We start from the raw sequence: 26184 nt of genomic DNA, 5'->3' as shown, positions 1-26184 counted from the left end.
GGGACTTGGACAGGGGCAGAGCAGACATACAGGACAGGACTGAGACGGGGCACGACAACACTGGACTGGGTTGGACAAGACTGAGGGGGAAACAGACTGCCAGATACTGGCACAATCGGGAGACCTACAAGGACAGACACAGGGACAAGCAGGCGGGGAGGCACACGGCGACACCGACGGACACACAAAGGGACAGGCAGACAGGGAAGGCGAGGGGGAGCCCAACAACTGACATAGGGACTGACACACAGGCAAACAAGACAAAACACACGCGGACTGGCACACTGACAGACAGGCAGACAGGCGGGCAAACACGTTGGCCGATGGGCTGACGGCTTGGGGGGCAGACAAACAGGCCAACAAACTGGCTGACACACATACGGGTAGACCAACAGACAAACAGGCGGGCAGACAATTAGACAGGGGGGCCGGGGAACACACGGACACACGGTTGGGAGGACGAACACCAAAGGGAGAATGGACACCAGGGGGAGTGACGAGACCGGGGGAGGGAAGACCACTGGGGGGAGGACGGACTCCAGGGAAGAGACGATCACTGGGGGGAGGACGGACTCCGGGGAAGAGACGATCACTGGGGGAAGGACGGACACCGGGGGAAAGACGACCACTGGGGGGAGCGACGAGACCGGGGGAGGGACGACCACTGGGGGGAGGACGGACTCCGGGGAAGAGACGATCACTGGGGGAAGGACCGACACCGGGGGAGAGACGATCACTGGGGGAAGGGCGAACACTAGGGGGAGCGAGAACACTAGGGGAAGCACGAACGCCAGGGGAAGCACGAACGCCAGGGGGAGCACGAACGCCAGGGGGCAAGGTGTGGACACTAGGGGGAGCGAGAACACTAGGGAAAGAACGGACACTGGGGGGCGCGAGAACACTAGGGGGAGCACGAACGCCAGGGGGAGCACGAACGCCAGGGGGCAAGGAGTGGACACTAGGGAGAGCAAGAACACTAGGGGAAGAACGGACACTGGGGGGCGCGAGAACACTAGGGGAGCACGAACGCTAGGGGAGAACGAACACCAGGGGGAGCGCGAACGCCAGGGGGAGCACGAACGCCAGGGGGAGCACGAACGCTAGGGGGCAAGGCAGGCGGCTTAGCCTGCGGGGCGGCCAGAGCAGTCTGAGGCGGCCCCTGCGGGACAACAGATGGGACCGTTGTCCTCTCCGGGGCTCGGGACGGCTCTGGAGGCCTCTCCGGAGCTCTGGACGGCTCCGGAGGCCCCCCCGGGACTCGAGGCAGCTGCGGAGGCTCCCCTGGGGCTTGAGGCGGCTCCGGAGGCCCCCCCGGGGCTCGAGGCACAAGTACAGCCCGAAACTTGGGTGTAGCAGGCGGCCTCCGCGGAAGGGTCAGAGCTGGCGAGGCCTCCGGGGCTGGAGGCGGCTCTGGGGACCTCTCCGGGGCTGGAGGTGGCTCTGGGGACCTCTCCGGGGCTGGAGGCGGCTCTGGGGGCCTCTCCGGGGCTGGAGGCGGCTCTGGGGGCCTCTCCGGGGCTGGAGGTGGCTCTGGGGACCTCTCCGGGGCTCGAGGCGGCTCTGGGGGCCTCTCCGGGGCTCGAGGCGGCTCTGGGGGCCTCTCCGGGGCTCGAGGCGACTCTGGGGGCCTCTCCGGGGCTCGAGGCGGCTCTGGGGGCCTCTCCGGGGCTCGAGGCGGCTCTGGGGGCCTCTCCGGGGCTCGAGGCGGCTCTGGGAGCCTCTCCGGGGCTCGAGGCGGCTCTGGGAGCCTCTCCGGGGCTCGAGGCGGATCTGGGAGCCTCTCTGGGGCTCCAGGTGGCTCTGGGGGCCCCTCCGGGACTTGGGGCAGAGCAGGCCGTGAAGGCCGCTTCGGGACTTGGGGCAGAGCAGGCCGTGATGGCCGCTCCAGGACTTGGGGCAGAGCAGGCCGTGAAGGCCGCTCCAGGACTTGAGGCAGAGCAGGCCATGAAGGCCCCTCCGGCACTCGGGGCAGAGCAGGCCGTGAAGGTCCCTCCCGCACTCGGGGCAGAGCAGGCCGTGAAGGTCCCTCCGGCACTCGGGGCAGAGCAGGCCGTGAAGGTCCCTCCGGCACTCGGGGCAGAGCAGGCCGTGAAGGTCCCTCCGGCACTCGGGGCAGAGCAGGCCGTGAAGGTCCCTCCGGCACTCGGGGCAGAGCAGGCCGTGAAGGTCCCTCCGGCACTCGGGGCAGAGCAGGCCGTGAAGGTCCCTCTGGCACTCGGGGTAGAGCAGGCCGTGAAGGCCCCTCTGGGACTTGGGGTGGAGCAGGCGACAGGAACACGGACCACAGCTGTAGGGAACCCGGCTGGGCAGCCGGACGGGACCGGCGGGACCCCGCGGGCCGGACCCCGGAAAAATGGCAAGCCGAGATCCCTCAAAAGGGTCAGGATCCGCCTGCTGAGCAGCTGGAGGTCTGGCCGACCGGGAGGCAGCCCGACCACGGCGCCTCCGCGACCGCCCGCCCCGGGCACTGGGAGGCTCAAGCTCCCACCACCCCGATGGCATGTTAAACAAAAAAAAAAAAAAAAAAAACTCTGCTGGGTCCCACACTGGCTGGTTCCTTCTGTGACGGTTCGGGTGCTGGGACCCAGGCGCAGAGTGGGAAAAAAAACACGAAACTCAAAAAAGGGAAAATTAACAAAGACTTTACTAACGGGTAAACAAACAGGGAACAAACAAGGCCACAATGGGCAAAACCACAAACTCAAAAAATAACTAAAAGCAGAAAACAAGAGGGACTCACAATTACAGGCAGGGCAGAACACGGTCAGGGCAGAACACAGGCAGGCAGAGCACAAAGGAAGGTCAAACAAAACAGTCAGGAACAAAATACAGGCAGGTACATATAAGTCATGAAACAAACACAAGCAGGGCAGAACACGGGAAGGCAGAGCACAAAGGAAGGTCAAACAAAACAGTCAGGAACAAAATACAGGCAGGTACATATAAGTCATGAAACAAACACAGGCAGGTACATACGGTCTCAACAAACGCTAGTCGGGAACAAACACAAGGCAGAACAAACGCAGGCAGGTAAATACAGTTTGCAACAGGATTGGAAACAAACACAAGGAACCAGCACCCGAGTCAAGGGAACAGAGAACTTAAATAGACAAGGGATAACAAGACACAGGTGAACTCAAAAAACAATCAAACCAGAAGGAGGGGAAAAGACACAGGTGGGAACAATGATGGGATAACGAGACAATGAAACAATCATACAATTAACAGGGAGGGAGCAGGACACAAAACAGACGTGCCGCCATCTGGCGGCCCAACAGGGGAAACACAGACAGGAACACCGGAACATGACACTTGTTCAGGGCAATTATGATGATCATGTCCCACCAGAAGATTAGGAATCCTGCTGTTCTTTGTTTACAAGACCAGTCCCCTAATGACCATGCCATAGTGCCACATAGAAAGTAAAATATAGGTTCTGTCCAGCATGGCCAATCTCGTATTGCATTCTTTGCTTGCTTTGCAAAGTTTCTGTGAATTGGGTGGGCCAGTCTAGTTCTTCCATATCTACGTTTCTAGATTCCTGCATCTGATTAACTCAGTGCTGAGCCTTAAATATCATGTGACATTCTTGAAACCCAGCTTCTTTTTGTATGCCTTGTGTTAGTTCTATGTCTGCTCCTGCTTAAATCTGAAGATGATGTCTCATTCAGTTGTAGCTTATGGTTTCCTTCTTAATCTTTTAAAAGAGTGCGCATATGAAGCCATAAATGATTCCTTTTGGGGAAGAAAGGAGGAGGGAGAGGAGTGAGGAAATTTGACCTCGTAAATGAGAGAGTGATTATGGGGCCTTGAGGTTTTTTCTGGGGTCCTGTTTAAAAATTGCTAGACCTACTGGGACATTTAAAGATAGACTTGCCTTGTTTACCATGTAATGCCTTTCTAAACATTGGAGTGGTGTCTTGCCAATTTCTTTTTAATGGCTATAATTGTTCTGACTTTGTAGGTATATGCTCTCTCCCTCTGCTCAATGTGCCTTCATTTTATTTTCCTGAGAATATATGGGAGTCTAATCAGTGAAAACCAAACAAACCAAAGCAAATTCAGTAACAAATGTTCCTTCTTCATTTCATGGCAGTTTGGAGACCTGGGTTTGGAAACATTGTCTCAATGTAGGTAGTGTAAAACCAGTAAAAAAAAAAAAAAACAATATTTCCCTTTGGCTGTATTTTCATCTGAAACATTGTTGTTTTTGGGAATGGTACCATGTTGTACAAGTAATGTGCCTGCCGGCTTTTGCACCTTCCCTGGAAAGCAGTGTGTAACAGATGGTTGTACCTTGGTGGTTTTTGGCGCCTGCCGCGTATCGTGAAGTTTCAGAACAATGAAACTCATTCCTGTTTTATTGCTGGCTGTTTGTCAGAGGGAAGGAAAAATGGCTCCTTTGTCGCATCTCACAGGGGATACATTCACTGTCAGCATGGGCGCCTTGTGGACAGAACAAAGTGGATTCTCGTGTTTTCTGCTGCCTTTGAGGTTTGCAAATCATTTCACAGTTGTCACAGATGTCTGTATTCCCTGCTGAAATATATTTTTGTGAGAGTTTTCTGTGTTAACCTCTTCAAAGTTCTGCTCTTCCTTGGTCTCTTCTTTTTCAGTTTAAGTAGCAACAGAAAACATAGTCTGGCATTTATCAAACAAACAGGCTGATGCCCTTGTATGGCTTTGCATTCATTCCAGTGACAAAAGGAATGGAACTGTTTTTATTCTCTCTAGCACGAAGAGGACTTGGTTGCCTTATATCCAATACAAATACAATTAATTTTTCTCATTTAACAAGTGACACATTTATTTAGTTGGCATATTGACTGCTCATCATGGATATATCAGTAGTTATCAGATATGCTGGTAATTGCTGTTACATGGTTGCTGTTTTTTTAATCAACTGAATAGTTAATAGTATCCTTCAAACGTTTTTATTTTAAGAACCTCTGACCAAAGGTAATTCAACCAGTGTGGAGAAAAATTATATATGTAATAGTGTACATGTATGCGGATGTGTGTGCACATAATGTGTGTATAGATTTAGATGGGTCCAATGGGGCTTTAACGGTTGTTTAAAAAAAAAAAAACTGATCTGTAGCATGTTAGGGTGTGCATATCTTAGCAAATAGGACAATGGAGTGAGACAAGCAGAAAAGGAAAATAGCAACAAAAAAACCCCCAAAAACTGATCAAAGGAAGAGCGTTGCACTAAGCTGGTAAGGTGATGAGGCTGACGCTAGGCTGGTTTTGCTAATCACACAATGGCAGCCAGTGGCCAGTAGGAAGTCCGAGTCTGTGTCAAAACAACGATGGCGTTACTGCGGCTCAGTGAGCAGGGAAAAGCCGGGCACGTGTGTCATCCGCCTGCACGCTGCCCGCGGTGCTGCTGCCGTGGGCGTTCCGCGTCCTGCGTTCATGTAACGCCCCTCTGAACGCCCCCGTAATCGGGGACCCTGCTGCGTATGGGCTAACGGGAGGGGGCTGTTTTAAATGGACTTACAGTTAGGGCGCTCAATTGCCGCAATACTGTTTCCACAGGTGCTTGAAGCCCATGGGCTAATTTAAAGTGTTGAGATTCTGAAAAGCACATTGCCTGCTCTCTCTAAAATACATTTTTTACAAGTAGATACAATGGTGTCTTCAGTATGCCCTGCACACAGAACATGACATTAACCTGCTGGTTGACGGTTTTGTCCAGTGCAGTGGTGGTGCATGAGATACCTGGTCTCTTTCAGCTGTGGATGGAAAAAATGGTAGTCATATTTTCCCCTTCCTGTCTGTTGAGTGGAATTGTGGGAACAGCCGTTCAGCAAGTGACATGCCTGTTATGGCTCTGTGACCATCTGTGACTCAGCAGGTTAATGAAAAAGAGATTAAATTGTGTGTGTGCGTGTGTCTGTGTGTTGCTTGTGTGCATGCGTGCATGAGAGTTCAGTGGAGACACGTGGCTTCTCTGTGAGAGACTATTGTGAGAGATGAGTGCTGCACAGCCCACATTTCAGTCCTCCAATGTGACTCATGGCTTTTCTGTGAAAACATGGGAGGATGCCCTTGATTTTTTGTCACAATGTTCCAAGCAAAGGTCCCATTGTTTTCTGACAAATATAGTGTCTGTATATATAATATTACGTATATATGATAGTAGTAATGTAACTGTATTATTAAACCATGCATTAGTATTTTAGATTTTGCAGATTTTTATACCAAGGATTTCATTGTGATTTAATTACAGTCTCACTGCTGAATGAATCATTTCAAAAGGATGAACATGTTTGAGAAATATGTGTTTCTAGACTTTTTATGATTCTTTTCTTTTGGTTGCATGGGTCCTACTCCAAATCTTGTACTCTTTTACAGGAAGTGTGGGTCAGATTGATTTCTGTCATTAATACTCAATGTAAGATGAACTCAGCACTATGAGTCAGCATTTAAAATGCATTTAAATGCACATAAGCCCGTGCAATGCAGACAGCCTCACCAACGCTGAGCAACATTAGATTATAGCGTTTATGTGGTTTACTCAGATTGGATATGCATTATCTATATTCTGTGGTGCACTAATTCACACAGTTGCCTAGTAACAGTACCTCACAATGTTGCTCGGTTACTTTAACCATGATTTAAACCTTTTTTTTGCCCTTGCCTAGTAACTTGCACTGTTGCCTAGTAACTGTAATCCCTACTTCACTTTACCTAGTAACCTTAGCCACACTGCTCCACACTGTTACTCAGCAGAACACATCTGTACTGTGTTCCTCTCCATTTTCTTTTCATTGTATTACATCACATTAATTTAGTAGATACTCTTATCCAGTTTGATATATAGTATAAAGACAACATAAGTGCATTCACCTGACTTATGTGAGCAAAAATGAATGCCACTGGCTAACAACAGTCTCAGATCAGTGTGATTATAAGCAGCATCATTAAAGCAAAAGCAGTAAGTTAACATGCCAGAATCAAATCATGCATCCCTACAGATAGCGTGAAAATAAAACCATGAAGCTTGCTATAATAAACCTAAAGTAATTGCATAAGAAAAGGGTGGGATTATGAAGGGAGCCTAGGGAAGCAAAACATAAAAAATAAGGAAATGAAATAAAATTATTGGTCTGTGAGGTGGATCTGGCACAGTGTTCTGTGTCTAAAGTGAAGATTTGGCAGTCCTTTGTCCTGGATATGGCAGCAATGCCTCTCTCCTCCCAGACAAAGCAGAGCAGAGCGTGCCAGAGTGAAGCTAGCAGAGGCTAACAGGGCTGTTTGGGGCTGGTGCTGCAGGGCAAGGCTAGGCTAGCAAGGCTGTGCCCGGGAGGTGGGCAGGGCTAGGGAAGTGTGGGGCCGTCTGACTGCTCACAAGCGTGAATGTGATTGGGCGTGTGTGGGGGTGGGTACAGTGGATGATGAAGGGATAAAGAGAGAGGATCTCCAGCGCACAGGCTAGCGCTATTATTTTGACAGGTTGCGTAACCCTGCCGGCCTTCGGCCTCATGACCGCAGTGGAGGGGCGTGGCCGGCTGGCCAGACAGATCCCAAGGAAATCCAGGACTCAGGAGGTCTGATTAGGTGCCTGGATTGGTAGGAATTTTGTTTTTGTGGCCTAGTTTCAGCAGCAATAACAACCGGGTGGAATGACAACAGGTTCAACCCCCCCTCCACATATACACCTCCCTGTCTGCCCCTCCCATATATGTACTTATTCAAGGTCTGTGTGCTTTTCATTATTCTGGTTAATGCATCTGGGTTATGTATTACCTTTTCTCTTTAAGATCTTTGGCACTTATAAATAAGAACCTTATAGTTACTGTGTACAACCATTCCATTTCTCATTTAGGTTTGTTTCATCTGAAACCTTTTGTGCGATGCCCACAAATTGCTTGGATGTACCTGTGTCCATCATAATAGCAGGAAGCCATGTAAATTATGGTGGTCATTGAACCTGAAGTCTGAATAACAGTCTAGTTTAGTTGGGTCACTACCTTTGTGTTGTCAGTTTAATGTAAGCTTGCTTACGTGTGAATCATGAGACTTTCTCTTACCTTTGTGAACAGGACTGATATAAGCTGTAATCAAGGGCCTGTTTGAAAAGGCTAAAGTGGGGCTACTTGTTCATAGGAGGGGTGCTTGGTGGGTGTAACCTCCCCCCCATACCTCATTATTTGAGGTTTATGGTGGCACTGGATGCAGTAGCAGTGAGTGTTGTGAATGTTCCGAAAGAGAATAAAATAAATGTTCTGGAAGGGGCCCATCAATAACAACAGACAGGGGCTTGAGATCAGCAGATCCAGTAGACCAAGGTTCATCTGACTTGAGATGGGCAGCCAAAATTCTGTTTTATCTTAATGGTATGTTTTTCCTTATGTCCATCATGTGTATTTGCCTATGTGTATTTTTTATTAGCTAATTATCTTGTATGCTCATGGTTTAGATATATATCATGGGATTATTGAGGAATATAGTTAAAATGTCTTATCATGTATGTCAGTGATTGGGCTAAATTAGAGCAGAAGCGGCAATAAAATCCATAAATGGATACAGCCCTCCTTTTCTGTCTCAGGATGAATCCCATCCAGGTGTGTGAACAAGTATGCTTTTTATATTTATCTGAGATGGAATACTTGAAATGGAAGACCAAAATTCCCTTTTATTTAAACGGTATGTTTTTCCTTGTATGTCTTATCCATATGCTACATATTGCAACACCACAAGCCTGTGTGAACCACTAGAGGGTGGTGTGACTCAACTCACAAGCTTTCTTTCTCCAAAGCTGGTCTTTATCTGGAGCCGTACTGCCATCGTCTGGTCATAGGTGTAACTGCATATTTCAGTCTGCGCAAGTTGCTGACGTTCTCCTGGGAAAATGTGTGTTTACAGCATAAATAAGTGGATGTACCATTTATATGTCGATCAGTGATAGAGTGCAGAGCACAATATGTGTCAGTTTCCTAAATTGCTTGTCATTGCTGGCAGTTATGTGGCAGAGAGCGGTAAAACCTAGAAACAATGAATCTGTATAACTTCAGTGCATTTTGTGCTTAAAACGAGCAAGACGCTGAGTCACATTTAACATTTGTTGGGATGTGTTGAGTTATTTCTCTGGCACACCACTTATGTACCATTGTAGATGTACTGTATGGACGTGGCAAGGGTGAACAGATACTTGTCTCACTATGGCTGTGATGAAGTGCCCTTGATCAGGGAATGTACATGCCTGGCTTGGTGTGTGTGTGTGTGTGTGTGTGTGTGTGTGTGAGAGAGAGAGAGAGAGAGAGAGAGAGAAAAAGACATGTCAGTGGATGTTTCCAATGAGTTTCACTAACAGATCTGTATCACATCTGTGTGTTACAAGGTAAATGGTGTAGGCTGTGGAGTAGTGGATATTTTTGCCTCTCCAGTTTTAGCTGCCGCAGTCTTGTTAGTATGTATGATGGATGTTGTATAAACTGGGGGTGGACAGTTCCGGGCCTGGAGGGCTGGTGTGTATACATGTTTTTGTTCCCACTGATTGCTCTGACTAAATTATCTAATTAGCTGTATACACTAACACTAACACTGATTCTGTAGATTAGATCACTGTAAAACATTCCATATAGGGACACAAGAAAATTATTGTCATTTATGCGCTTATCAAGAAATGTACCTAAAATGTGAGATGGCGTAAATGCTAGAGCTAATTGAGTAATTAAGGTCAGAACTTGGCATGAAAACCAGAAACAGATGTGGCAGTCATTGCCCATCTCTTGTGTAGATGAAAATATCAGTCATGGGTTCCCCGTACAGAAGAATGTTTTGGAAATATATGAGAACAATATGTATTTTAATATACAAATGTACTTGTAGTTTTTAATGTATTTCTTACAGTACATATATATTTTTACATCACATATTTACACACAATTCATATATATTGTGAAAATATACTTAGAATTCAAAATTGGCCACTTTTACATATGACATGTATTTACAAAGATATAACACAAAGATGTAATACTTATATTTAAAAAATATAAAAATATATTGTAAATCTATGCATGTTTTACATATATCATACAAAATATTTAAATAGATTACGTTACCATATGGGCAACCAAAAGGGAAAACCAATCATGGGGATGGAAGGGTTTCATATGGCTAGGGTGGTTTAATGGGTGAGTAGCTGGTTGTGTACCCTAAAGGTCACGGGTTTGATTCCCAGCTTGCACACTGTCTTTGTACCCTTGAGCAAGGTACTTCACCTGCATTGCTTCAGTATATATCCAGCTGTGTAGATGGATGCAATGTTATAATGCCATGTTGGGTAAGTTGCTATGTATAAGAGCATCTGCTATATGCATGTAATGTAATGGGATGACAGCAACACATCCCGGGGTTCTGTCATGCGCAAGGTTATCTGTTAAGCTGCAGATTGCATGTCTTCCTACGACTCATGGCAGCACAATCCTACTTGCAAACTGCAGTGTGATCAGCAGCGGCTGATATGACATGCTTCTCTGCGCTTCCCCAAATCAGCAATGGAGGATGCGATGACCATTGTAGCGCGAGCACGGTCGGGCATTCCTGACCAGAGAGAATGGAGGATAAATGCTTTTAAAAATGAAAGTAAGTAAAAAAATAAGTAAGTAAAAGAAATCAATTTCAGTAAATTATATTTTAGCGAAGTATCCTTAGAAATGTTTTTACAGTACCCTTGAGCCACAAGCAGTATGGGGGAGCTGTGCCTTCAGGTCACATGATACTGTCCTGCTGAGTCTGAGCTAGGTGGCACACAGCCTGTGTCTGGCACCCTCCTTGGCACTCCTATGCCATTGTATGAGATTTGGGAGCACGGGACAGGCTGGGCTCCCTCCCATGGCCCTATTACACCCCTGTGTGATGCCCCCACCCCACACTGGTGCTTCAACTCACTGTAATGCCTCTTCAGCTCGTGGCGGCCGGTTGCCTTGGCGACGGATAAACAAACAGCCCCCGCGCCACGTGGCCCCTCGTGGCAGGCAGCTGACTGACAGACTGAGGAGAGCGACCTGGAGCAATGTCACTGACCGTGGCCCCCCCCCATGCAGCCAATCTCCCTGTGGCTGTCACTGTGCCCCCCCCCCCCCCAACCCCTTATCTGAGCATGGTGGGTGGGACAGAATGGGACAGCAGCGTTTCCAACCAGAATATTTACAGCCATGGCCTCACCCACTGCAGGCCCCAATATGAGTCCAGCTTCTCTAATATTTCACTGTATTCTTACGTTGCAGTTATTTCACCTAAAACTCTCCTGTCTGTTTTAGCCAGGCAAGCAGAAGCACATAGCACGGATTCAAGTTAAAATAAACGATGCAACAGCGGTGAAATACTTAGGAAGGCTCAGATGACTGTTCAGTAATTGCATATTGGTTGAACTGGTGATTTTTCAGCCATTGCTATTGTTTAGGTTGCATGGTTGAGCTAGATAGACAGAGACATGTTCCCCTGTGAAAATATTTAAGGGCTGGTCTGAGTGGTGGTGAAAATGCTCCTGAGATCTCTGGCAACCCTCCAAAGATCAGCTTCCAGTCGATACACAGGAGTCTGTTAGGACATCACAGAGGCCCTGGGCAACAGCAGTATCTCTGTAGCCAGGGAGGCCTTGTGATGAGTGGAGAGTGCTCATATTTGAACTCTTTGCATTATATTTTAACATTTTGTAATCATTTTTAGTCATTCTGGCCATCCTCATGCTTCAAGTGTCTTCAATCTGTTTCATTTGTATCGAGCTTACTAGTAAATGCTTTTTTTTTGCCTTTTTAATAAATCATTTTGTGATTTAGTGAAGAATTGAGATGACTCAGAACGTAGTGAAATAATACTGAATAAAATGAAAGGAAATAAATTTGCATGTAATTGAATGGAATTAAGTAGAGCTTTACTAATCCCTGATAAAGAAGTTCACTTGTTCTGGACATATGATACACCTAATTTTAATTCTCCTGGCGCCTGCACCTTTAACCTGTGTCTTCGCACAATAAAATGTGAATAATATGTAGGTGTATGAGTACTCAAGATCCATCTCCTTAATTTTGTATAATTGTGTACTTATTATTTTTCAGAGCCTTGTTTATTATGTTGAAAACCCCATTTTAGAACAAACTGTACCTGTAATAGGATATCATGTTATGCCATGCATCATAAGTATATAAGTTGATCACTAATAATTATAGTAAATTATTCCAACAAAACTCACTGAAAATGTTGTATATTTAGTGCTGTTTTGTCTCCACCACTTCAGGAAATGTAAATGATGAATGGGTTCAGTTTGTGCACACAGTTTAACAGTGAAATGGCAAAAGCACTGGTCTACAACTGTGGCCCCTCTCCCTACAACTGCTGCTGCATGAAAGTATCAGTGGGCAGCCAGCTAATTCATTAAATGTGCGCTGAAATTTGAAACCAACTTCCTCTTTGTCACTTGAGCACGGACACATACCTGCTTCCTGTCCTGCTGCAGTGACAGAGAATGGTGTCTTATAAAAACTGGGCCCTAGGCACATGTAGTGCCGCTGTCATTAAAATGGCTAACGTTTTCTCTCTGGGCACTTGCATTGTGTACGTCAGAGGTTGCCAAAAATGTAATCCGTAAAATGCAGCTTAAAATAACCACCCAAGGGCTGATGATCCCCCCCCCCCCCTTCTATAAAATGATTAATATTTGATGCCTTGATCCAATACCCATGACAGGTTGCAATGCAGTAGCTATGCAATACACTAGTATAGGAATAATATAGTTAATTCACAATGTTAAATAGCAATTTTTACAATATAAATACATGTGGGAAAACAAGCATTCCATCTCAGAACATTAGACATTCTTACTGACTGAACAAGTCACTTTCATTAAACATGAACCACAGTAAAATATTACATTTGAGCTTGAAATTAGTTTAACTATCTCTGTGTAAAATCTTGTGTAGGTTTGAAATTCAATTTCAGAAAGAGCCATTTGTGTGCTTAGTATGCAGTACTTGCTCAAACTCTGTGTTATTATGTCAATTATTTACAAGGAATTGTCATTGTGTTAGCTTTTATTTTCATTTCTGAATGGCATATTAACCAGACACTGCAATAAAAAGTAAATGCACAGGAGGGTATGCACTGGGTTCCATGGATATTAACCTAGTGTTTAACCCTTTGAGAGCTGCACTTGCTAGCTGGAGAAGCTAATGGACTTTGGGCTAACTTTGTGGCTCAGAGGCAGCTGAAGCCAGCTGTTGGGGGATTAGAGATGCGTTCTGCTCCTCGGTGTGGTTTTTGCCTGGGTGATTTCTTTCCTCCAGTGCAGGCAGGTCTTGCATGGTGAAATGTGGAGCTGCTCACCGGTGTGTGCCGCGGGTAGGGAGAGAGTTGCGGCAGCCCCGGGCCTTCTTGCGAGGGGCCGGAACAGGTGCAGTGCATCATGGCATGCCACTTCCTTAATACTGCGACACTGGCTGCCATTACATTTTCAAAAATCCAAAATTTCTCTCTGCATTCTGCTAAGAGCATACATGCAGTTGTGCTGCTTCTGGGTGTCAGGATGGAGTAGGGGATCTGGGTTTACAACCATGAGGTGGTGGGTTCAGTCCCAGGTTGTGTGCTGCCTTTGGGTCACTGAGCATGGCATGACAATGCACACTCACTGAGCATGCCAATTCGTGTTATATGTATTATGCATAATTTACAAATGTGACATGGTTTATTTTCCTGCAAATGCATATTATTAAATGGACAATGCATTTTCTGCAAGAAAATTTGGATTGGGGAGTGGGAGGGTGGGGTGAGGCAGTGACCCTGGGGGGTCATTGTGTCATTCACTCACAGAAATGGTATGTAGGGTCTCAGTCATTAACCGGCTGGTCATGATATGCTTTTCCTTACTGTGAAGTGATTGGTAAATCCCAGGAGATATGTTGCCTGTAATTGTGCAGGAGAAGGGCTTGTACAGCTTATCCATCCTATTGCAGAGAAAGGCCAGCACTTCATGTAGAAGAGTCTTCAGTGTTCTTTGTGGTTATTAACAGCAATGCTTCGTAATCGTATTGATCAATGTTTCCGTGTTCAACTTTATACCAGACACTTATCATCAGAATCTGAGTGAAAGGTAAAGAGTGAAAAGAGTATGTTCGCTGCAGCAAATGCTCTGATTTATGATTGGCTGCTTGCCTGGCACCAGGACGTACTTTTGGACAAAGTTTTTGATTGTTTTACATTCACTGTAAATGTCAGGTTAATGCTGAAACATTAACAGCGCATTGTTGCTGTTTTAATGTTCTAAACTTTTTTCCTCCCCTCAACATCTGGAGAATGTTGTTACTGTGACATGCCTGGCATTCGGAGCACAGTATAGCCTTATCTGGGAATGGGCTGACGCGTACAAAGTGGCTCAGACAAGGAGGACGTCCATCTATTTACAGTAAGGAGGCGGGTTCTGTATCGCCTGGGTGACCTTTTTTTGGGAAAAAAAAAAAAAAAAAGTCACGATAAACCACGCTTTTCCTTATTAGGCAAACCGAAGCGCCGTGTCCGTGGGGAGATCTGGAGAGTGGCGGGACAGTGTTCTGGGGACACCCTTCAGGCACCCAGAGGCACGGTCGCGCCCCTTTGTGCCGCCGCTCCGCGCAGGGTGTGGAGAAGAATGTGCCATTCCTCCGCGCCGCTCCTCGTGTCAGTGGGTCTGCTGCATGCTGGGCAGGGCTATGGCTCAGCCCCTTCCACCCCCACCATGTAGGGGCTGCAGTTTTGGCCTGACACTACAGTAGATAAGGAACTGGGCATGTAACCTGAAAGTCAAAACAGTGAGGAAACCACCATTGGGTTCATCAGGTGTGATGAAGGCCTGCACTTGATATAGTGGGCATCCTTCTGGACGAACAGGCAATGGATAAGGCAAACCATAATATCACACCTCATGCTGGTAGTCTGCTTCTGTTTTTCTTATGTATAGAGTAGATTTTCTACCATAATAGCACTGATCTGCTTTACCATGGCAACAATTTCTGTAAGCTGGGCCTTAACCACACCCACATGTGCCCTGTGCTCACAGCTGCAGTGAGTGGAGCGTGGGACAATCATTCCCTGTAAACCCACTGCGCCGTGGGTGAGGGGAGCTGGGTTTGAGTGCCATCAACTTTCTCTTGGCATACTTAGCCCAGCACGGGGGTCAGAACCTCTAGACCCGTGAACTTAAAAAATGTTGCTCACAGTCCCTGCGAGATTCAGACCACCAGGCTCTGGAAACTCGTTCTTTCTGAAAATCGTTCTTTGCCAAGCCCCAAGTCCACGTGACTTCACTTCCTGTCTGTGTATCTGACTATTAAATTGGGCCGGGACCCGCATTGTGGCACGTCTCCAAATAGCGGTCCCTGTCCGCTTTTGTTTGTGCTACTGCTTGAGTACAAACAGAGGCTTTTTGGAACACTAAACAAAAAAACATTTACATTAATTCCTCAGAATAGACAGTAAAAAACAATTCCATTGTCTTTACACCAGGTCCCCTGTATGATATCCATGTGTTCTCTTGAACTCTTCTGTAACTAGCTAACTGGCTAACTGTATTGTCTTATTTACCATATAATCTATGACACTGTGAACATTACTACTAGGAAGAGCATGCAAATGAAGATGACTGAAATAATAAAGATATAATTTATCACATACCTTACCATATTATCTGCATATATGCTGCTATAATTATCAAATGAAACCCCTTTCTCTGACCATTTAGTTGGTAGGAGATTGAGAGGAGATTTGGTTGGTAGGAACAGGTCAAGGGGGCAATGGTTTCTGAACCCTGTGTTTAGGCAGAAATGGTACAGGTCAGGAGGGCTATGCTCTCAGCCTTGTGGTTGACAGGAAATGGTGCAGGCCAAGGAGGGCCATTATCCGAAGGTAAACTCTTTACTCATTATGGTTTTCATTACGTTCACACCTCAGAGAGAAAGCAGAGGCCTGGCGGAGTCTCTGGAGTGCGTGAGCAGCAGCAGCAGTGGTGTTGCTTGTGAAGAAGCGCTCGCTGCAGCTGCTCACCCTGCCTGGCTTCTTCCCGCTCCCCTCTAATTGATTTTCAGCTCCGAGTGTGGCTGTTCTCTCCCCCTCCCCACTAAACTGCCACTTTGAAGGAATCAGTGAGCCGGTGAGGGCTTTGGAGGGGATTATCCAGCTCTGTGTGTGCTCCTCAGTTTTTTAGGCCGAGCTTAGCTTGTTTTGGGAAACGGAGTGCATTCAGTCGGATGGTTGTTTTGGAGGCAGTGGACTGAGTGTAGGATACACACACAGGTGATTAATCAAAGCCAATTGATACTGCTTACGAAAGCTACTTGATACATTTCCCAAACTTCTGCCATGGACTCACCATGGGGTGCTGTATAGGTATTGTTTTCCCTTACAACTGACTAAGCGATGAATTCAAGCTTGTTGGCTGTGGTGGTTCAGTGATGATATTGGCATTGAAGGATAATGGCATTGAAGTTTATTTTAAAGAGGTGCAGTCTGTCAAATAAAATTGAATAATTGAATTAATTCACCTTGGACAATGGCTGACCAAACATTTTGGTTTAATTTTATTATTTTTTTCCAAACAAGGCTCGTCCATGTCACTAAGTTGCTTTTACAGTGCTGTACTACCTCTATCGGCATCCTAATCTAGCTGCTGGCACGTAAAATGAGATGGCGTGTGCCATGGGATGCAGTCAAGTATAACAGTTAGAGTACTGGACCTTTAACCCGAATGTTGCAGGTTTAAGGTACTTAACCTCAGTTGCTTCAGTACATATCCAGCAATATAAATGGATGATAATGTATTAAAAAAAAGGTTTTCTATGTCTCTGAGTAAGAGCACCTGCTAAATTACATAATGCTTGTAATGTAATGTAATAAGCCAACAATTTTCTTTTTATCAGCGCATGGATATTCCCATGCACCGTTCAGAAGTCCACACACTTCTAAAAGCCATCCGATTGGCTTATGGTCCGTTTGCCAAAGCCGCTTGCCGGCGGCTGAAATCAATGACCACAGTCTCAGCTTTCGGTCAGTTCTCAGGTCTCTGCCAGCAATGCGGGTTTGCCTTAAACAAGGCCTCCGTGTCCACATGATATCCAACCCTCCGGCGATTTCCCCTTTAAACGTAGAAACAGAACCTAACTGGACTGGGATGGGTTTCTGTTTATTTAATTATTTTATTTGTGTTTTCTTTGGATTTCTGTTTCAAGAAGGCTGCTTGGAGAAAAGTCATCTGCCTGACTCTACCTCAAGTGAACTGGACTGAGAGGCTGATGATCTTTCATTCAACCAGATGAGACCACCCTGGTGTTTTCCACACTTTTGGTCTTTTTGAGAGAGAAAGAGTGTAGATTAGTTTTGATTTTATTTTTTTGTCTTCAGTGTTCTCCAGCATTCATTCATTAGCGATGAATGCAACTGGTGTAGCTACAGTTTTTGCACTAAACCACAGCCCCTGGCAACGGAACAAATGGGCTCTCTCTCTCTCTCTCGCTTGCTCGCTTGCTCTCCCTCTCTCTGTCTGTCTCTCACTTGCTCTCTCTCTCTCCTCAATGTACTTTCGCCTCCTCCAGTCAAGCATACAAATTTAAAGGAGTAATTTTCCATAAATATACTGAAACTGAATTAGTCTTTTGGAAATGGCCCAAAGCTCATTTCAGGATAATCTGTGTTTGCATGTTCAGCGAAATAGCTTTGTAGCCCTGTGTGATTTGACTGGGGAGGATATTGGCTGTTCTTTGGCTGTTACACAAGTAGGACTCTGGCCGTCCTACAGGGCACACCTGGGAAACGGAGAGGGGGCTTAGCCTAAGCTTGTGAAGCGCACAAGGGTATGGTGGAGAGGCGGGTGTGTGATCATCGCTAATGTGTTTGTTTGTTTACAGTAAATAATATGATATGTGGTTTCTGTAGCATCCTGGAATGTGGCAGACTGTAGGGGAGGTCCTCATTAGACTCTGGCATTAGACCACCCACAATCCCCCTGCCCATAACCGGTGCGCATCTGCGCACTGTTCTGTGCGTTTCTTAAAAGCATTTTTCTTTTTTTGTGAACAACCTTTTTTTCTAAATTAACAGGAGCTACAGACCTAAGTTATGTCCGTTGCATAAACAATCTGTTATGTTGTTAGCCTTTCACTGACTTTGAGCAGCCTCAGGCAATTGTGTACATATTGCATGTGCATTTCTGCAGAGCTTCCGTTACACACAACTCGACTCTGTCTATTTGTCTTAGTTGGTTGACTGTCTGAATGTCTGCCCGTCTCTGTTACTCTGTCTGTAATCATATTATCAGGCCAGAAGATAATCAGGCATCCAGTACTATGAGTCACTTCCAAAATTATGTGTGTGTGTAGGTGCAGGTGTGTTTGAATGCATGGGTGTGTGTACTGAGTTCAGTAAGCAGTATGACAGGGCTGGGAGATGAGGGGAAGGAGAGAGCGAGGGAGAGAGAGTGGGAGGTACAGGAAGACTGAGGGGGGGGGATGCTGAACCAATCGCTGCCGGAGATTGGCTGTGCACGGGGTGGTTTCCTTTTACAGTCTCCTGCCGTGCAGGCTATTTTAAAGAGGCAACCGGCACAGCTGTACTTGACAGTCTGCAGCGGGAGCTGGAACCGAGCTGCTGCCGTAACGAGCTGAGCCCATCGAAAAGAGGGGAGTCCTGCGCGCGGAAACTTTCTGATAGCGACATCCCCCTCCCTTCACCCAGCTCGCCCCGTCCCACCGCGGTCCCCGTGTCCTTCCCAGAAGACAGCTTCGGACCCTCGGCAACTCTTCCCTCTGTCCCTCGACGTCCCGGACCCGCTGTATCGAGATCCATCCTCACCCCCCCCCACCCGCCCTACATCCGGCATCCTCATCCTCGCCTTCGCTGTGCTTCTCCCTGTCGGAGGATGGCCCTCCTGCGCTGACCCCCCCCACCGCCGCCTTTCCGTCCTCTTCGGGAAAGGGGGGACGAACGGAGCCGCTGCCCCCCAAGCATGTTCGGTCTCGCCGTCTGACCCCTTACCCCCTCCCCCCACCCGCTGTGACCAATGAAACGATTCGGCAGCCTGCGCGGGAGCAAGAAGCGGAAGGACCAGGACAGACGGACAGGCAGACGGCAGTCTGAGCCCCACAACCTGCCCGGTACGGTAAAGGGGGGGGGGGGGGCGGGCTGGGTTACCCGGTGGGTGGCGTTTCAGTGAGAGAAGCTTCTCTTTTTAGTGGCCGTTTGTCATATGTGCAGCATTTGCGCCTGTAACCTTGCTGTCCTGGGTTCGCGAGCAGGTGTTGAAACACCTATTCACAGCTGAGTGTAAATGCGAGGCAGCAGTACAGCTTGGAATGCTTTAAAGGATTCTTTTAAGTTTTTTTTTTTTTTTTTTTGGGGGGGAGGGGGGGGTGGCAGTAATGGGGCACAGACACAGGCACAGAAAAAAGATAATGATCAGCCCTTGCCCTTGACTTCCCTCCATGGACTGCCGCCGCTGGCCTGAATTTGAAGCAGTCGTAGTGTCTGATGAAGGGAGTTCTCGCCAGCCCACAAGCAGTTAACTGTCACTGACCTATTTCACAGGAAGTGCTACTCACTGAGAGATTGAGACAAGGACACAGACAGAGATCGGATAGTTGCAGACAAAATATTTATTTTTAGATCTGTCAATATAACATTACAACAGTCATTATGATTACAAAGTCTATCCTGAGCATTTGTTTATTGGCTTCATTGTATATTAATTTGTTTATTTTATGCAGCAACAAAGCATTTCACATTTAAGAGAGAGAGAGAGAGAACAAGTCTCGCAGAATGGCCACAATTCTCTTCTAATTGCCTCTCAGTACCAGTCTGTTGATGTGAATGATATATTGCAATAGCACTAGATGAGAAACTTGCAGTAGCATCTCATTGAACAATTATTGCACCGCTTAGAGAATTATTACAGTAATTAGGGCTGGAAGAAGTCTGCTCTTTCTATTTGAAAGAACTTTGTGTGCATAAATTACCAATTGCTATCACACAGCTTTGCCTTTTTGTAAACAGCCTTGATTGGAGTGGTCTGGATTGCTGGGGATGGCAGTCATAGCAATACAGCCAGGATACCAGGTCCTGAATGTAAGGAAATTACATTTACAAGAGAAAAATTTAAATGCAAATAGCTTCACAGCTCTGGCAGTTTAAAGGAACCATTTGTTTAAAGCGAACCCATAAACGGGAGGAGACATGTCAAGTTGTCAGAGAGAAAGACTGGGATACAGGTACAGAAATAACCAGAAGAAATGAAGATTTAACAGATTTAACAGTTGTGAAAAATAGGGAAGTGCAGGGAACGGGAAATGCTTCAGGCTGCAGACAAAAAGTAACTTGAGCTATCAGAGGCAATCGAACCCTTAGGACTGAATATTTGCTGTGATCACACTGCGATCACGCTGCTGCAGGAACGTTCGCAGTGTTTGCAGAAAGCTGGACAGCGTACCCGCGAGCCTTGTGAGGATGTGGTGCTCTGTCCGTCCCTTTTTCCTCTCCGAGGGCAAGATGTGCCCTTTTTTCCGGAAATGGTTGAATGGTTGACAGATCGATCGTGCTGTCCGAGCGTCACCTTACCGCATCACAGGCTACGGCACGGGTGCACAGCCTGCATACAGTCTCACACCGCTTCATTTAAATGGTAAATGGTAAACGGACTGCATTTATATAGTGCTTTTATCCAAAGCGCTTTACAATTGATGCCTCTCATTCACCCATTCACACACACACACTCACACACCAACGGTGAAAGGCTGCCATGCAAGGTACCAATCAGCTCGTTGGGAGCAATTAGGGGTGTCTGGCTCAGGGACACATCGACACACCCAGGGCACTCAGGGGATCGAACCGGCAACCCTCCGACTGCCAGACAACCGCTCGTACCTCCTGAGCTATGTCACCTCATTTATCACACTCCTGAAATTCAGCTCAAGTCAGGCCCAGAAAAGCACCTGCACCCTGCAGCAGGGAAAGAAAGAAAGCCAGGGTGGTTTTGACGCACAGTACTTCATTTTGCTGTGCGGACAAATAACTGACTTGGTTGCTGCTGTTTTTCTCACAGGACCACAAATTATGGATTTATGTTTTAATGACTTCACAAAAATACAGTGCACTGTTTTTTTATTCATTTGTTTTTAGTCTTTTCATAATTTGTAGCCTTTTCTCCCATTTGGCAATTTAAATACTCACAATACATCAAAAAGTACACAACATTTATTTGCTTTCCTCCTTTTTTTTCTCCTACTTTGGAATTGGCAGTTGTATTCAAAACACAGCCATTCTTAGGTGGGCGAATAAAGGGGTAGCCTAAGGAGGAATCCAAAATAAGGATTGCATAACTAAACCTTGTGAATGAGCTTTACAGTCAAGTACGTACACAGGGGTGAACTCCGTTGAAAATGCAGCTCATCCATCCATCCTCTTCAACCTAAAATACCAAGGAAATAAGATAACCAGATTTTAGATTAATGATGGACTCCACCCAGCCCTTAAGCAGCCTCTGTACATCCACATTCAGTGATAGGGCACATCCGCAAATTGTGAATAGACCTTGCAACAACACACTTCTCAGAACACACTGTGGTTAACACAAACCACCACAGTATCCTCAGGAATATTCATTTTTAAAGCATTGACAAGGACTCAAGTAGACGATACAGATTTTAAATCTATTTGCTGATGATCCCATTTTTTAAAAGAAGGGAAAAGCTTTGCCCAAATAACATTCTAAATGTGACTCACATAAAAAGCGTGGAGCTCCGTGCTCCAAGCTTTCTGCTTTTCCCAAATTTCTGCTGAGAGGGTTATTTTTAGCTTTTATGAATTCTTTCTAAAGACGATATGAGTTTTAAAGCGGCAAACTTGGCAGCGTTCCTTTTAATACTTCTAAGCCCATTTCTGCTTCAGTTTGCAATTATTTGGATCATTTCCAGAATAGAAACTTAGAAACTTCAAAGCAGCACATTTTGAAGTCCTTAATTAAAACATACCTACCTACTATTTAAAAAAAGAAAGAAAAAGGTGATCATGCAGAGAACTCTCAGCTAAGTACCTGTCACTGTGGGGAGTGATATCGATTTCTGGTACAGCGTGTCCTCAAACAGAGGTAAGGATATCCTTGCCCCTGCGCCCCGCACGGTGCATCACGTTACCTCTGCTTCATCTCAGGAAGACATCATGAACCGTTTCCTTAAAGGGCGCCCCGGGTGGTTCTTTGAATAATTAAAATCTTCTATGAAGTTAAATGTCCTTTGTGCCTGTAAATGTCTTGATTGGCGCCTGCAGGTAATTTAACTTTGAACCCTGAACTCATGTTTGTTTCAATACACAATACTGTAGGGCTAGTTGGAAAACAGCTGATTTATTCAAACGGTCATTCTCTTTTGTTTTTTATTTTAAGAGAGAACAACCCTTTTGCTCTTGTAGTTTGAAGAATTGCTTAAATATCTCCACCTCATTATTTAAGACTGACTGAAAAGTAAGAACTTCAGAAAGATGCAACATACCGTTATTGTTTCAGTAAAATGCATTGAAGTTGGAACCAAAAAAATGCTCTGGATTTCCTTTGTATGGTGGTAAGATTTGCCAGGAAAAGGAAATAGTTTGAAGACATGGAGCCCTGATTCACTTCCCCATGAAGTCCTGTTTGGGTCGTTTTGTGCTGTGCGAGTTCTGATGCTGGGACAGCATGTCTTTATCTTATCCTCTGGGATTGGTGTCAGCAGTGAGGCTATTAGAGGAAAGAGCCACATTGGGAAGCCTTTTTTGCCATAGAGCTGATATTAGGCAGCCCAAATGTCAGGAGATAACCCAAGCGCCTGCTTCCAGTGTTGTGTCACTGTGGGACAGTTCCCAGCTGCCCATAGCAGGAAGAACTACCCCTATGTATGTTTCTTCCCTGAAAATGTTCCTTCCTGGTCAATGCAGATTAGTCCTGTTGAAGAATGTGGCAGTGTTACAGTATGTTGTTGTTGAAGTTGCAGTAGTACAGTAGGGCGAAGTAGTTAAAGTTGCAGTTGTACAGTAGAGTGCAGTGGTTAAAGTTGCAGTTGTACAGTCGAGTGCAGTGGTTGAATTTGCAGTTGTGCAGTGGATGAATTTGCAGTGATACTGTAGACTGCAGTGGTTAAACTTTCAGTGGGACAGTAGAGTGTAGTGGTTCAAGATTTAATGGTACAGTAGAGTGCAGTGGTTAAAGTTGCAGAGCTAGTGGAATACTGTGGTTAAAGTTATAGTGGTACAGTTAGAATGCACTGGTTGAAGCTGCAGTGATACAGTAGAGTGCAGTGCCGAAGGGTACAGTGACATAGTAGAGTGAAGTGGTTAAAGTTACAATTGTACAGTTATAAAGCAGTGGTTACAGTTTCTGTGATGCAGTCAAGTGCAGTGGTTACAGTTGCAGCGATACTGCAGAGTGCAATGCTGAAGGGTACAGTGGAATAATAGAGTGCAGTGGCTGGGAGTTGGGGTTCCCTTATGCTGTCAGGATTCTTTTTTGCCACCAAATTTCTCACTGGTTGACCTCTCACCTGAAAAGCCCTCCCTCTCCTACCATCCCCAATTCCTTAATCTCCTGCCAGTCCTCTCTTCTCCTGCCGATCCCTCCTCCCTCGCTCCTTCTGTCTTTAGTGATTGGTGCTATTGAGGGATTGCAGTCGGCGACAATGCTTTGAATTTCCTGAGTGGGGCCAGTAGAGTCATGTATAGCTTAGGTTCTTTTACCCCTCCTTCTGATCCACCATGGAGCCCGCTCTTTTTTCAGCCCAACTGGCACTACTTCACAGCGCCATCGCCCCTACCCACCATGGCATCCAGGAGTCTGAGCTGGTACATGACCAGAAACCCAGTGCCCCCTCCACCCCCAGTGCTTGTGCTGGAGATTGAGCCTTCTGCAGGACGTCCAGCTGGCGGTTGCCTTTGGTTGTGCTTGGCCTTTGCTGGGCCTCTGCTTCATTTAAATTCATTTTAATTCTGCTTCTCTGTTGTTCTTCTACCCCCGCTTCAAAATGAAATGGCACTTTACTGAACAAGCAGAAAGCCAGATCCAGAGCCACAGGCATCTGGCTCATGCAGGGGCTCAAAGGCTTTTTTTTTTCTTGTTTTTGTGCTGTGCCACAGGTAGGCATTTACAGAGAGTGTTGGCCTTTGCTGGGCTTTTATGGATGATTCCACTCTGGAGAAAAGGCATTGACTTTTCTAGGTATTGTTCAGAGATGCAGAGCTGCTTCAACCCTGAGGCAGGGTAATCACAAGGCCTGCTGCTCGGTGAGCAGTCAGTTCAGGGGAGGAGGGGTTGGAAAATTGTTGCAGACTGTCTGGGTTATAGCCTGATCGGGGCTCGATTTGTTCTGCCTGAGTGAAGGCATCCACTCAGCCTCAGAGCTCTCTTATATAGATATGGGTATTAGTAGGACGGACACCATACAATTTGCATATTGAATCCTGAGTGCATGCATGAACAAACTCTTACACATACATGCATGCACACACACACACATGCACGTGCACACACAGAAGCCATACATAAATCAAAGCATCTTTCATTAGAGATTAGTTATGTGCAATGTGTTTGCCTATTTCTTGCACTTTCAGTTCATTTTTTCATTAAGAAATATGATCTAGTGATTCAGTATGGTTTATGATTTAGAAAATGATGATTTAGAAAATGTCCTTTTCACTTATGAGCTTGTCCTCTCCCTTCACAGACTGGCAGGAACTCCATTTAGCAGGCCCTCTCAAAATCACACTCATCAGAGGCATCATGACTCCAGCAATGTTCTCTCCCGTGTCCTCAGTTAATTGTTTTGCTTGTAGGTGTTGGTTCAGAAATTGCAGAGCCGTGATAAATGATTTCTCAGTGTCCTGGTGTCAGAGCAGTGAGGCTGCACCCCCTTCTGTACCAAACGGCACTGGCTAGCCTGAGCTGTTCTGTTTTATTGAACTGGCACAGAACATAGCTGTGTTGGTTGTGGAGCTAATTTCTGGTGGAATGATAATCTAGCTGAATTAAGTCAGTTTTATGTGTATTGTATTGCAGTCCCTCCTGACAGAACCTCTACCTGGAGCAAATAATATTATAGAATAACATAACTAGCTATTGAGTATCTGTAACCAGCACCTTTGGACACCTTCTCCAGGTCCAAGTGTATCTTGCGTAAGGATTACAGCCACCCAGAGTAACATTTGACTTGTACATCATGAAACCAATCAGTCACACACAGTAAAATATCCAGTGTTAATTCAACTCTAATAATGTTAATTCAGCTCTTAACAGAAAATATTTGGTCTGACAAGTGCTGGTGTGTGCAATGACCTAATCTCCTCTTTTGGCCTTGACCCTGTGTGAACTTTTAAAATGAATGGGATAAGTGGCATGGTAGTTGGGTACCTGGGACTGTTTGAATCCCAGGGTAAATACTATTGATCTACCCTTGAGCGGCTAAGTGCATGGCCTGAATTGGTTCAAGAGGTATGAAAGCCTATCAGCGTGCAGTATGGTGAAAACAGTATGTGTAAATACTGTGTGTATTCAACTGTGAACAAGTGTGCCTGGAAGGTAACAAAATAATATAACTCAATGAGCAGACCGGGCCCTTGTGACTTCATGTTTAGAGGGTGAATTATATTTGTCACCTTCTTAAAATGTTAAGCTTTGGCTCCATAAGGAATCTCTCTTCATTAACGGCGCAACTAATGGCTGTCTCGGTCTTCGTGGGCTTCAGGGCTAGCTGTTGTTTTCTCATCCCTCCAGAACAGATCCTCTGAGGGCCCCAGCAATATTGTGTGTACATATGATGAGTCTGCCCTGTGCACAAGAGATAATGAGACGATTACAGGAGGTGATAAAGGCTGTTTTGAGCCTGTAGTTTTCGCCTTTGGCTGCAAAGAGCCAACCGAGGGAAATGGAGTACAGAGGAAATGGGAAGAGCTGTCATCTCTTTGGCTGCAGATATTCTCCTTTTCGCCTGAAAGGCCATAGCTGTTATTTTGGTCCTTGACCACACAAGTTGCTCCCTTTAGCTTTTATTTTAGAATATATCACAACAGAACACACAAACCAAGCATATAGGCGTTTTAAGACCACCAATATGTGTTTGCATACCATTCCAGTAGGCTATTTAAAGATTTCCCCAACCTACACACATTTGCTTAAAGGGATAGTTCATTTTCTGAAGTTTT

The 26184-nt window shown here is 46.0% G+C and overlaps 1 protein-coding gene across 9 annotated transcripts in view; it reads left to right on the top strand.

Annotated features, from left to right (window-relative positions):
- prkag2a (protein kinase, AMP-activated, gamma 2 non-catalytic subunit a) overlaps positions 1-26184 on the top strand; it is a 115880-nt gene that overhangs the window by 39581 nt on the left and 50115 nt on the right. For 2 of the 9 annotated variants that reach the window (XM_064332569.1, XM_064332566.1), the window contains exon 1: positions 18581-19127. The exons of the other annotated variants lie outside the window; for them this stretch is intronic. In XM_064332569.1, coding sequence (XP_064188639.1) covers positions 19034-19127 — 94 coding nt within the window. In that variant the 5' untranslated portion in view covers positions 18581-19033. Of the gene's footprint in view, positions 1-18580; positions 19128-26184 lie in introns of those variants that run through there. 9 annotated transcript variants of the gene reach the window in all.

This window comes from Anguilla rostrata, chromosome 4, assembly GCF_018555375.3.
Source record: "Anguilla rostrata isolate EN2019 chromosome 4, ASM1855537v3, whole genome shotgun sequence".
Lineage (NCBI taxonomy): Eukaryota > Metazoa > Chordata > Actinopteri > Anguilliformes > Anguillidae > Anguilla > Anguilla rostrata.
This window is presented reverse-complemented; position numbering and strand designations above follow the sequence as displayed.